Below are 13,193 nucleotides of genomic sequence, written 5' to 3'. Positions count from 1 at the left end.
ACTGCGGACAGTCGCAACCCTCTGCACTGATCCCAGTGGCCCCCTGCCACTTATCCCTTGCTATGTTGATGTTTCTCTGGTCACAGAATCATAGAGCACAGAAGGCGACTATTCGGCCCGTTGTGCCCGTGTCGGCTCTTTGAAGGAGCTATCCAATTAGTCCCACATCCCCTGTACTTTCCCCATTGCCCCGGTTTAGCCAATTTTCAATCCACTTCAGAAGCTTGCCATGACGTCTACCATTAGGCTGAACAATTGCACGCATGCTATGAAAACAGAAGAACATGAGAAATAGGAGCAGGAGTACGCCATCTGGCCTCTCGAGCTTGATCCGCCATTCAATAAGATCATGGCTGATCTGATCATGGACTCAGCTCCACTTCCCTGCTCACTCCCCATAACCCTTCACTCCATTATCATTCAAAAATCTGTATCTCCGACTTAAATTTATTCAATGACCCAGCCTCCACAGCTCTCTGGGGTAGAAAATTCCAAAGATTCACGACCCTCAGAGAAGAAATTCCTCCTCATTTTCATTTTAAATGGGCGACCCTTATTCTGAAATAGCCTTACTGAAATCGAAATACCCCACAAGATCTGTTATTGCTACAAGAGCGCTAGTAAATTCGATAGGCAAGACTTCTCTTCTCATAAATCCATGCTGACTTCCCCGTACCAACCCTAGGTGCATTGTCTTTCTTTTTCAGCACACCTTTTAAAGACTTTACACAGAATAGATGTTAGGCTCACTGGCCAAATTTTCCTGGGTCATCCCTGTGCCCTTTTTAAAAGATTGATGTTATATTATCTGTTTTCTAATCCTCGGGCATTACTCCCATTGCTCACGATTCCCTCAAGATACTGGCAAGGGTGTGATTGATGTCTCTAACCTTTTTTAAAAACATAGAATCACTGATGTATGAAATTCAGTCGGGCCTGGTATTTTCTCTTCCTTAGCCTATCAGTGATTGCCTTATCTAGCACTATAGCATGCCCATCTTTTACAACCACACAGAAATGCAAGTTCCATGCTGAGGGTGGGGTGGTGGGGAAAGGGGGCTACTTGCTGTGACTACATTTGTAAAAATGCTTCACCTTTCTGTCTCTGCTATCTCAACCTCATTTTTTATTAAATTGAAGACACCCAAAACAACTGCACCTGTTTCTGTACACGCCGACCCTATTTAACTACAAAGTTCCTGATTCGATTCCACCTCTTGTCATGGTGGTTCGACTCCGAGAGTTTGTTTACTTCTCCCCATGTCGCTCATCCCAATCCACTGGTTTTGTACCTGATCCACACTGGACCAGATAGCTCCATCTCTGTTGTAAAGAAGCTCCCTTTCACATAAAACGCTATGTGGCTGAAATTGCCCCATGTCCTGTTTGTGGGCAGTAACCTTCCAGTCCGGGACTTTAACTGCCCAGGCCAGAAGTCCTGCACCCAACATGCAATTGGGCTTTGTGCCCCTCAAATGAGGTGCAGCACAGTCTCAAACGCTCCGCCTCACTGGAGGGGCGCTCCTGTAGCGTCAGCGCTACACGAAGCACCTCGTGGCGCGTTAGCGCTACAACGCTCCTCCCCTTTAAAGGGAAAGGCCGCTGCTCACTCTGCAGGCCCTTTGGTGGCCACCACCAGGCCATCAGGGATGTGCTCGACTGGGCCAGTGGCCCGCCACCCAAAAGGGAGTGGCGGGCTGCATGATGGTGGCCCGGTCAAGGCAAGGGCCGCCGTTGTTCGGCCGACAAAATAAAATGGCGGCCTGGGGCGCACACGGTCTCCCCCGACATTGGCCCACGGCAAATTGGCCCCAAGATCTCTGGGACAATATTGCCCGAGGTGCCACCGCACCCCATTAATCTTACTGGGTGCAAAAAAGGGGCAATTTCGGCACCTACAACTCTTCAGTTTGTCTTTCCTATCTCTACAAAGTAATTTGTATACCTGTCTGTTTACCCGACTCGTGTCACGGTTGAACCAGGTCTCCTTGATGCTGACGGCATAATAGCCTTCTTCACAAAGCAGGACCCCCAGGTTTCCCATTTTATTCCGAGAATTTAAGGGATCCATTTCCTCCACTCACTCGATTAATGTATTTATTTCATGATTTCCCTCTGCGGCAAGACCACTTAACTCTTGTATCAGTGTCCACTTGATCATCTATGCTTGGTACCATAACATCTAGTTTCTGACTTACATAAGAAATAGGAGCAGGAGTAGGTCATTTAGCCCTCGAGCTTGCTCCGCCATTCAATAAGATCACGGCTTATCTGATCTCGGCCTGAACTCCACTTCCCCGCCCGCTCTCCATAACCCTTGACTCCCTCATCATTGAAAAATCTGTCTATCGCCACCTTAAATATATTCAATGACCCAGCCTCCACAGAGCAGAGAGTGCCAAAGATTCATGACCCTGAGAGAAGAAATTTCTCCTCATTTCTGTCTTAAATGGGTGACCCCTTATTCTGAAACTATGCCCCCTAGTTCTAGATTCCCCCAGGAGGGGAAACATCCTCTTTGCATCCACCCTGTCAAGCCCCGTCAGAATCTTAAATGTTTCAGTAAGATCCCCTCTCATTCTTTTAAACTCCAATGAGTATAGGCCCAACCTGCTCAACCTTTCCTCTTAAGCTTGTAAAAAAGGAACGGCTATAATCATGGGTGATTGTAACCTTCATATTGATTGGACAAAGCAAATTGGCCAGGGTAGCCTTGAAGAAGGGTTCATAGTGTGTCTCCGGGATGGGTTCCTTGAACAGTACGTTGCGGAACCAACCAGGGAGCAGGCTATCTTAGATCTGGTACTGTGTAATGAAACAGGATTAATAAACAATCTCCTAGTAAAGGATCCTCTAGGAATGAATGACCATAACATGGTTGAATTTCAAATTCAGTTGGAGGGTGAGAAAGTTGGATCTCAAAATAGTGTCCTAAGCTTAAATAAAGGAGACTACAAAGATATGAGGGCAGAGTTGGCTAAAATGTACTGGGAAAATAGATTAAAGTGTGGGACAGTTGATGAGCAGTAGCAGACATTTATGGAGATATTTCATAACTCGCAACAAAAATATATCCCAATGAGAAGGAAAGACTAAGAGAAGGGATAACCATCCATGGCTAACTAATGAAACAAGGGATGGTATCAAATTGAAAGGGCATACAATGTGGCCAAGACTAGTGGGAGGCCAGAGGATTGGGAAACTTTTAAAAGCCAGCAGAGAATGACTAAAAAAAATAGATTAAGTAAACGAGCACGAAATATAAAAACAAATAGTAAGAGTTTCTACAGGTACATAAAAAGGAAAGAAGAGTGGCTAAAGTAAATGTTAGTCCCCTAGAGGAAGAGACTGGGGAATTAATAATGGGGAGCAGGAAAATGGCAGAGACTTTGAACAAATACTTTGTATCGGTCTTCACGGTAGAAGACACTTAAAAACATCCCAATAGTGGATAATCAAGGGGCTATATAGGGAGGGAGGAACGTAATACAATCACTAAAGAAGTACTACTTGGTAAAATAATGGGACTAAAGGCGGACAAGTTCCCTCGACCCGATGGCTTGCATCCTAGGATCCTAAAAGAAATGGCTGCAGAGATAATGGATGCATTGGTTGTAATCTACCAAAATTCCCTGGATTCTGGGGAAGTTCCAGCGGATTGGAAAACCACAAATGTAACTCCCCTATTTAAAAAAAGGAGGCAGACAGAAAGCAGGAAACTATAGACTGGTTAGCCTAACCTCTGTTGTTGGGAAAATGCTGGAGTCCATTATTAAGGAAGCAGTAGCAGGACATTTGGAAAAGCATAATTCAATCAAACAGAGTCAGCATGGTTTTATGAAAGGGAAATCGTATTTGACAAATTTGCTGGAGTTCTTTGAAGATGTAACGAGCAGGGTGGATAAGGGGGAACCAGTGGATATGGTGTATTTGGATTTCCAGAAGGCATTCGATGAGGTACCACATAAAAAGGTTACTGCACAAGATAAAAGTCCATGGGGCTGGGGGTAATATATTAGCATGGATAGAGGATTGGCTAACTAACAGAAAACAGAGAGTCGGGATAAACGGGTCATATTCCGGTTGGCAAACAGTAACTAGTGGGGTGGCACAGGGATCGGTGCTGGGGCCTCAACTATTTACAACCTATATTAATGACTTGGATGAAGGGACCGAGTGTAATGTAGCCAAGTTTGTTGATGCAAAAATGGGTGGGAAAGCAAACTGTGAAGAGGACACAAAAAATCTGCAAAGGGATATAGACAGGCTAAGTGAATGGGCAAAAATTTGGTAGATGGAGTAAAATGTGGGAAAATGTGAGATTATCCACTTTGGCAGAAAAAAATAGAAAAGCAAATTATTTTTTTAAAATGGAGAACAATTGCAAAGTGCTGCAGTACAGAGGGATCTGGGGGTCCTTGTACATGAAACACAAAAAGTTTGTATGCAGATACAGCAAGTAATCAGGAAGGTAAATGGAATGTTGGCCTTTATTGCAAGGGGGATAGTGTATAAAAGCACAGATGTCCCGCTACAACTGTACAGGATATTGGTGAGGCCACACCTGGAGTACTGCGTACAGTTTTGGTCTCCATGTTTATGGAAGGATATACTTGCATTGGAGGCAGTGCAGCGAAGGTTTACTACGTTGATTCCTGAGATGAAGGGGTTGACTTATGAAGATAGATTGAATAGGTTGGACCTATACTCATTGGAGTTCAGAAGAATGAGAGGTGATCTTATCGAAACATAAGATAATGAGGGGGCTCGACGAGCTGGATGCAGAGGATATTTCCACTCATCGAGGAAACTAAAACGAGGGGGCATAGTCTCAAAATAAGGGGCCTCCCATTTAAAACTGAGATGAGGAAGATTTTCTTCTCTGAAGGTCGTAAATATGTGGAATTCTCTGTCCCAGAGAGCTGTGGAAGTTGGGTCACTTAACATATTTAAGGCGGAGAGAGACAGATTTTTGAACGACAAGGGAATAAAGGGTTATAGGGAGCAGGCAGGAAAGTGGAGCTGAGTCCATGATCAGATCAGCCATGATCTTATTAAATGGCAAGGCAGGCTAGAGGGGTCAAATGGCCTACACTCCTGCTCCTATTTCTTATGTTCTTAAGTCAACCCCTTCATCTCAGGAATCAATCTCGTGAACCATCTCCGAACTGCCTCCAATGCAAGTGTATCCCTCCTTAAATAAGGAGGCCAAAAGTGTACGCAGTACTCCAGGAGTTATTAACTCTCTTTCTACCCTTGTTCGCTATGTACTCATCGCTAACCTCCATTAACTCTCAACTTTCACCAAAACTGCCACACATATCCTGTCCCGTAGAACCATCGCCCCGTATCTCGCATCCCTGCTGGCTCACTGTGCCATGGCGCATTTATTTCAAAATCTTTGTCCTCATCACGAAATCATTCCATCCCACCCTATCTCTGCAATCTCTTCCCACCCTGTACCCTTTCCCAAATGTTCCATTGCATTCTGTGCCATGCCTTCTGTGCATCCCCGCCCTTATCCCCATTCACCCCAATATTAATAGCAAACCTTCCAGTTGCCTCCATTCGACTCTCTGGAACGACGTCCTTTAACCTCTTTGTCCTTCTTTCCACTTTTTAAAAACTTCTAAACCAATGTCTCTGACCAAGCTTTCAGTCTCTTCCTCCACCAAGATCTCTCTCCCTATCTGGTTTGGCGTCAATTTTCCTTCCATCTATTTATGGAAGCACCTTAGGGAGTTCCTCTATGTGGAAGACACAATATAAATGCAAGTTACTATTGTCACTGCTCTGTTCACCCCATCTTTCCTTATTCGATTAAATCCTTCTCCGCTGTCTTAATTCGGTATGTTTTACAGTTCTTAACCCAATTAGTATCTTAATTTAATTCACTTGCCTTGCTCCTTCTAGCTAGCACCTCCAATAACATCTGCAACATTGCTTAAAAAAAATATTGTTTGGGAATACTCACCTAGGGCCTTTTCTTTGTTTTTATCCAGAACCAGATGGTGCTCGCCCCCGGCAGGGTCCATTCGCATATCCTCGCTGCCAGGTATCTCTCCTCTCGTTTCCAACGTGACACACGTGGGCTCAGCGGACAGTAGCCTGCTCTCTCCAGTGTAACAAGCCTGATGCAGGTTGCACGCATTCTCAATTATTTCAGCAGTGCCGTCCATTGGCTGAAGGGCAGGCACGGAGTCAGCGCAGGAACCACTCACCAACAGACCTCTGGAAGCCACATCCAGTCCACAAACCTCCTGGGTTTCCATGGTTTCGCTTCCAAACTGAAAGCAAAAATTTTTTTAAAACAAGACATGATTTATGAAGCTGGGGAGGAGGTGTTTTTGATGCACTATATTTAATTTTTACAACACAGTGGATCGAGTGAGCCTCGTTTTTAATACACTGGTCATTTGACCAAAAAAAATCACATAGTACATTTCAAAAAATCTGAAAGGAGCCAAAGGAACAGCAAGAAAAGGAACTGTAAAGAACAGAAAGGAAGGGGGGAAAAAAAATGACAGAAAGCTTTACGTATTATCATCTCCAGCACTTCTGGTAAATGCAAAGCTATACTGACCGGGATAGTTCTAGTTTCTGTCCTCAATAATCAACGTCACACGAGATGATCTCAAATAAGAATGGCATTTGGTGTACCATGTTAATATCAGTATATCTGCGCTTGAAAGGGAGGTTTGAGAGAACAGAATAAAAATATGTAATCAGGTAAGCCTCCAGCTCCGGAACTGCTATCCAGGGACCTTTGCTGGAAAGTGTGCTTGTGTAAATATGAATTTGCTGCGACGATGATATTGGTGGTGGAATGCTGCAAGTTAGACTATTGTGCTCTCAGAATTTATTGGGGAATGGATTAGAATATGACGCACCGAGCAGGGCAGCAAATCAGAATTAGGGTTAACAGATTGAATAGCAGGGCTATTGGAGAACTTTTAATACACATGATCGTGACTTCTGTTTGAGCAAAGAAAAGTCAAGCAGCAAAGGCTCGTGAAACGTTAGCTGGGTATCCTTTCCTGATTTAAAAATGACAGGAGCCTCATTAGTTCTAGACTTCCCTTCACCCAAAGGTCCATATCAATTATTTTGTGCAACAAAACATAAAACATTACAAAGTTATCAATAAACGCACTCCCCCGTCCCCAGTTAAAAATTAATCTTGCTTATTGATTTCTGCAGGAATTTCAAGCAAATGTTTTTTTCAAAAATTTATATCCAGCAGCAAATGAATAGTATACAGGAATAAATATTGTAAGAATCTAAGCTGGCAAAACCACACAGACAAATGTGAGCTGCTTGTGCCTTTATATTTAGAGTGAAAGTATAGTTTTACTTTGGTTTCAGACATATATTTAGCAGCTGTATAAAAGGTTGAAGCTCAGGCAAGATCTGCTTTTTTCTTTCCCTCTCTTTCTTTCTCGTGCTCAAAACAATCTCCCGCCATTTAGTCCTGGTTTGCTGCCTCAGTTCATGTATTTTGTGATTCTTAAACGAGAAAATGTGTTTCCATTCCTATGGTTGCCCATCATTAGCATCATAAGAACATAAGAAATAGGAGGAGTAGGCCATTCGGCCCCTCGAGCCTGCTCTGCCATTCAATGAGATCATGGCTGATCATCAACCCTAACTCCAACCTTCCGCACGATCTCTAAATCCCTAGATTCCCTTAAAATCCAAACATCTATCGATCTCGGTCTTGAATATACTCAACAACTGAGCATCCACAGCTCTCTAGGGTAGAGAATTCTAAAGATTCACAAGCCTTTGAACACACAAAACGGATATCCCCATTAAATCCAATGATAATTGTTTACCCCACCAATCATCTAATTAAAATACAACTGAATTAATTAATTAAGAATGCATGAATGGGTCTTCAGGGCCAAGGCTTGTTTGTTGGTGCATTGTCTCGGGATCAAATACAACTGCACCTTCAGCAGCTCGACCATATTTTAAGTATTTTATGTTTTTATATTGCTTAAATAAAAACAAAATATATTCTATTTAAAAAGGGTCTTTAATAAACAGAGTACGGATACTTTTTTTTTTTAAAAACGAAAAGTATTTAACTCATTCAGTTGATTCCGGGAAGTGTTACATATAAAGGTTAAGCTCTCAGTGGAATGAAAATTATGGATTTGAAATAGCAATAGCTGTTTAAATTAGAAAGCCCATATTTTAACCGTACAAGTGACTGAGGCGTTCGCCATTGATTGGAAAGGAGCTAGGAAAACGAACTTTTCAACAAGGGAGCGACACAAAAGTTCCAGGAAATTTCCAGCACATTTTGTGCCGATGGTAGAATCTGTCTCAACTGTCCTTCCACAGTCGAATAGCCGTTAACCCCGGAATGTTTAGATACATTGGCCACATTGGCAAGATATTTTAGACCGTTTGTTAAACTGCACCTCAGGACAAGTCCCCGCCAGGAGAACAATGGAGGAACAAAAATAAAAGGCTCCCAGGCTAGTGTCATCAAAATCATCTTGATTTCAAGAAGAATGTCACACTTTGAATTCTCAGAAAGCTACTTAAAAATACTTGCAATTGTTTTTATAATGCTTCTTGGGAACCCGACCGGATGGTGAACCTCACAGAAGCTGATCCTAGTATCAAAGCCAGCAGATAATAAACACTGACACTTAGGTCAGTAGTGCCACTGTTTGGGTGTCAAGCTTTACTCCTCCCATCCTGCTTTAGAATGTTTACCAGGACATGGAGAACTCCCTGCTCTTCCTCAAATAGGGCCTTGCAAGTTTTAATCTCCAGCAGAACCACTGGGATGGCCAAATGGAGCCTCGGTGCATCATTTCGGCCGAAATATGGCACACCTCTCAGCGCGTATGGGACTGAAATGTCAGCTCAAATACCTCTCAAGCTTCTGGCACCGCTTTCCAAATAAGAATTCGCACATCAGAGACTGCATGGCCCGTTTGCAAAACTTGACCTAAAGGTGGCTTTTGCCTAAAATAAACACCCAAGTGTACACAGCCCTAGCAGTTGGCGACAATCTTCTAATATCTGTGAATGTTTAAAAATCCCGGACGGGATCAAAAGCTCAATTCGCTTGCCCCGGTGCAAAAGCAGGGGAGATCTCCCTGGTGAATGTTCCATATTTTAGTGCATGAGGTGCTCTCAGACACGGCACGAGGGATCATTGTTAATCTTAACTCTATTTTCAACTTGTGTTAGTAATTTTAGTGGTTTAAGCTTCTGAATTTCCAGATCCCTTTGTTCTTTTTGACAATTTAGTTTCTTACCGGTCGGACTACACTAAAATTCATGAGCCGAGCAGCCCCGACCTCGGCGAGTCCAAGCGACCCCGAGCCAATCCGACCCGACCCCGGCGAGCCCGAACCAATCCGACCCGACCCCGGCGAACCCGTGCTGACCCCAGCCCCGGCGAGCCCGAGCCGATCCGACCCCGACCCCGGCGAGCCCGAGCCAATCCGACCCGACCCCGGCGAGCACGAACCAATCCGACCCGACCCCGACGAACCCGTGCTGACCCCAGCCCCGGCGAGCCCGAGCCGATCCGACCCCGGCGAGCCCGAGCCAATCCGACCCGACCCCGGCGAGCACGAACCAATCCGACCCGACCCCGACGAACCCGTGCTGACCCCAGCCCCGGCGAGCCCGAGTGGACCCGAACCCAGCCCCGGCGAGCCCGAGCGGACCCGACCCCAGCCCCGGCGAGCCCGAGCCGATCCGACCCCGGCGAGCCCGAGCGGACACGAACCCAGCCCCCGCGAGCCCGAGCCGATCCGACCCCAGCCCCGGCGAGCCCGAGCGGACCCGACCCCAGCCCCCGCGAGCCCGAGCGGACCCGACCCCAGCCCCGGCGAGCCCGAGCCGATCCGACCCCGGCGAGCCCGAGCGGACACGAACCCAGCCCCCGCGAGCCCGAGCCGATCCGACCCCAGCCCCGGCGAGCCCGAGCGGACCCGACCCCAGCCCCCGCGAGCCCGAGCGGACCCGACCCCAGCCCCCGCGAGCCCGAGCGGACACGACCCCGACCCGACCCCGGCGTGCCCGAGCCGACCCGACCCTGACCCCGGCGAGCCCGAGCGGACACGACCCCGACGATCCCGAGCCGACCCTGACCCCGGCGAGCCCGAGCGGACACGACCCCGACCCCGGCGAGCCCGAGCGGACACGACCCCGGCGAGCCCGAGCGGACACGACCCCGAGCGGACACGACCCCGGCGAGCCCGAGCGGACACGACCCCGACCCTGGCGAGCCCGAGCGGACACGGCCCCGGCGAGCCCGAGCGGACACGACCCCGGCGAGCCCGAGCGGACACGACCCCGAGCCGACCCTGACCCCGGGGAGCCCGAGCCGACACGACCTCGACCCTGGCGAGCCCGAGCGGACACGACCCCGACCCCGGCGAGCCCGAGCGGACACGACCCCGGCGAGCCCGAGCCGACCCGACCCCGGCGAGCCCAAGCGGACACGACCCCGGCGAGCCCATGCGGACACGAGCCCGAGCGGACACGACCCCGACCCGACCCCGGCGAGCCCAAGCGGACACGACCCCGGCGAGCCCAAGCGGACACGAGCCCGAGCGGACACGACCCCGACCCGACCCCGGCGAGCCCGAGCGGACACGACCCGACCCGACCCCGGCGAGCCCGAGCGGACACGACCCCGACCCGGCGAGCCCGAGCGGACACGACCCCGACCCCGGCGAGCCCGAGCGGACACGACCCCGGCGAGCCCGAGCGGACACGACCCAGACCCCGGCGAGCCCGAGCGGACCCAACCCCGGCGAGCCCGAGCGGACACGACCCCGACCCCGGCGAGCCCGAGCGGACACGACCCGACCCTGGCGAGCCCGAGCGGACACGGCCCCGGCGAGCCCGAGCGGACACGACCCCGGCGAGCCCGAGCGGACACGACCCCGAGCCGACCCTGACCCCGGCGAGCCCGAGCCGACACGACCTCGACCCTGGCGAGCCCGAGCGGACACGACCCCGACCCCGGCGAGCCCGAGCGGACACGACCCCGGCGAGCCCGAGCGGACACGACCCCGGCGAGCCCGAGCCGACCCGACCCCGGCGAGCCCGAGCGGACACGACCCCGACCCGGGCGAGCCCGAGCCGACCCGACCCCGGCGAGCCCAAGCGGACACGACCCCGGCGAGCCCAAGCGGACACGAGCCCGAGCGGACACGACCCCGACCCGACCCCGGCGAGCCCAAGCGGACACGACCCCGGCGAGCCCAAGCGGACACGAGCCCGAGCGGACACGACCCCGGCGAGCCCGAGCGGACACGACCCGACCCGACCCCGGCGAGCCCGAGCGGACACGACCTCGACCCCGGCGAGCCCGAGCGGACATGACCCCGATCCCGGCGAGCCCGAGCGGACACGACCCCGACCCGACCCGACCCCGGCGAGCCCGAGCGGACACGACCCGACCCGACCCCGGCGAGCCCAAGCGGACACGACCCCGACCCGACCCCGAGCGGACACGACCCCGACCCGACCCCGGCGAGCCCGAGCGGACACGACCCGACCCGACCCCGGCGAGCCCAAGCGGACACGACCCCGACCCGACCCCGAGCGGACACGACCCCGACCCGACCCCGGCGAGCCCGAGCGGACACGACCCGACCCGACCCCGACGAGCACGACCCGACCCGACCCGACCCCGGCGAGCACGACCTCAGTGAGTTCGGGCGGCCAGGAGTCAAGAGGAGTAGGAGGGCTGGAGGTAGGTGAGGAGTTCACTTCTGGTGAGGAGCTCACAGCCCTCATCTGGGCAGGTAAGTGGTTGGCGGTTTGATTGGTAAGTATCTCTCTCTCTTTTTAAATTAGATTTTAATTCGATAAGTCTAATCAGAGGGATGGCAGGGGAGCTCAGTCCTGTGGACTGCACATCCTGTAGCATGTGGGAAGTCCTGGATGCTTCACATGGCCTCAACAACCATGTGTGCAGGAGGTGATTCTAGCTTCAACTACTCAAGCTCCGCGTTTCGGAGCTTGAGCAGCAGCTGGAGTCAATACGGTGCATCCGCGAGGCTGAGAGTTATGTGATAGCACATTTCATGGGGTGGTCACCCCGCAGCTAAAAAGCGTGCGGGTAGAAGGAAGTAGGTGACCACAAACGGAGTCAGAAAGCTAGGCAGGTATTGCAGGAGTCCCCAGTGAGTCCAGCTCGCTTTCCAACCAATATTCTCTTCTGAGCATCGGTGAGGGCAATGGTGCCTCTGGGGAGTGTAGCCAGAGCCAATTCCAAGGCACCACGGGTGGCTCAGCTGCACAGGGGGGAGGGACAAAGAATAAGAGAGCTGTAGTGGTAGGGGATTCAATAGTTAGGGAAACAGACAGGCGTTTCTGCGGGCCGTAGACGTGCCTCCCTGTTGACAGGGTCAAGAATGTCACTGAGCGGATGCAGGGCATCCTGGGGGGAGAGGGTAAACAGCTAGAGGTCGCGGTCCATATCGAGACCAATGACAGGTAAAAAGAGGGATGAGGTCCTGCAATTTAGGGAGCTAGGAGAAAAATTAAAAGTGTAGGACCTCAAAAGGTAGCAATCTCCAGGTTACTACTGGTGGCACGTGCTAATGAGTATAAGAATAGAAGGATAGAGAGGATGAACGCGTGGCTGGCGAGTTAGCGTAGGAGGGAGGGCTTTAAATTCTTGGCATTGGGACTGCTTCTGGGGGAGATGGGACCTATACAAAGTGAGCAGGTTGCACCGTAACAGCGCCGGGAGCAATATCCTCACGGGGAGTTGTGTTAGTGCTGTTGGGGAAGAGTTTAAACTAGCTTGGCAGGGGGATGGGAACTAGAGAACAAATTCAATAAGGAAGGAAGTAAAGCTGAAATTGAATAGCAAGAATTTAGAAAGTGACTCTGTAAGACAGAGGAAACAAGGGTTAGTAAGTAGTAATCAAGGAGGTCTTCCTGTGCTAAATGGTATATACTTTAACGCAAGGAGTATAGCGAATAAGGCAGATAAGCTAAGAACACAGGTCGATACTGGAGTGTAAGACATTATAGCCATTACAGAGACATGGCTGAAAGATGGACAGGTTTGGCAGCTCAATGGGCCCAAGTTTCCACAAGAAAAAAAAACGGGCGCCCCTCCGAGCTGGGCGCCCGTTTTTCGCGCCTAAAATGGCGCCTAAAAAAATCCTCGGTATTCTCCACCGACTTACAGG

The 13,193-nt window shown here is 50.3% G+C and overlaps 3 protein-coding genes across 3 annotated transcripts in view; 2 read left to right on the top strand and 1 right to left on the bottom strand.

Annotated features, from left to right (window-relative positions):
- The window catches only part of LOC139276244 (gamma-taxilin-like), a 42,678-nt gene extending 36,394 nt beyond the window's left edge, over positions 1-6,284 (bottom strand). The window contains exon 1 of the mRNA XM_070893950.1: positions 5,975-6,284. Coding sequence (XP_070750051.1) covers positions 5,975-6,272 — 298 coding nt within the window. The 5' untranslated portion in view covers positions 6,273-6,284. The remainder of the gene's footprint in view (positions 1-5,974) is intronic.
- A 3,019-nt stretch (positions 6,285-9,303) lies between these two features.
- LOC139275569 (uncharacterized) lies at positions 9,304-10,344 on the top strand. Its single transcript, XM_070892740.1, has one exon. The coding sequence runs from the start codon at positions 9,304-9,306 to the stop codon at positions 10,342-10,344; it is 1,041 nt and encodes a 346-aa protein (XP_070748841.1).
- Positions 10,345-10,494: 150 nt separating this feature from the next.
- Positions 10,495-11,367, top strand: LOC139275568 (proteoglycan 4-like). Its single transcript, XM_070892739.1, has one exon. The coding sequence runs from the start codon at positions 10,495-10,497 to the stop codon at positions 11,365-11,367; it is 873 nt and encodes a 290-aa protein (XP_070748840.1).
- The last annotated feature ends 1,826 nt before the right edge of the window (positions 11,368-13,193 follow it).

This window comes from Pristiophorus japonicus, chromosome 11, assembly GCF_044704955.1.
Source record: "Pristiophorus japonicus isolate sPriJap1 chromosome 11, sPriJap1.hap1, whole genome shotgun sequence".
Taxonomy (NCBI): domain Eukaryota; kingdom Metazoa; phylum Chordata; class Chondrichthyes; family Pristiophoridae; genus Pristiophorus; species Pristiophorus japonicus.
The sequence above is the reverse complement of the archived record's forward strand: the minus strand, read 5'-3'. Positions and strand labels throughout refer to the sequence as shown.

Bases quoted from the DNA above. Each gene is read 5' to 3' on its own strand.
- LOC139275569 (XM_070892740.1), top strand. From the start codon at position 9,304: ATGAGCCGAGCAGCCCCGACCTCGGCGAGTCCAAGCGACCCCGAGCCA.
- LOC139275568 (XM_070892739.1), top strand. From the start codon at position 10,495: ATGCGGACACGAGCCCGAGCGGACACGACCCCGACCCGACCCCGGCGA.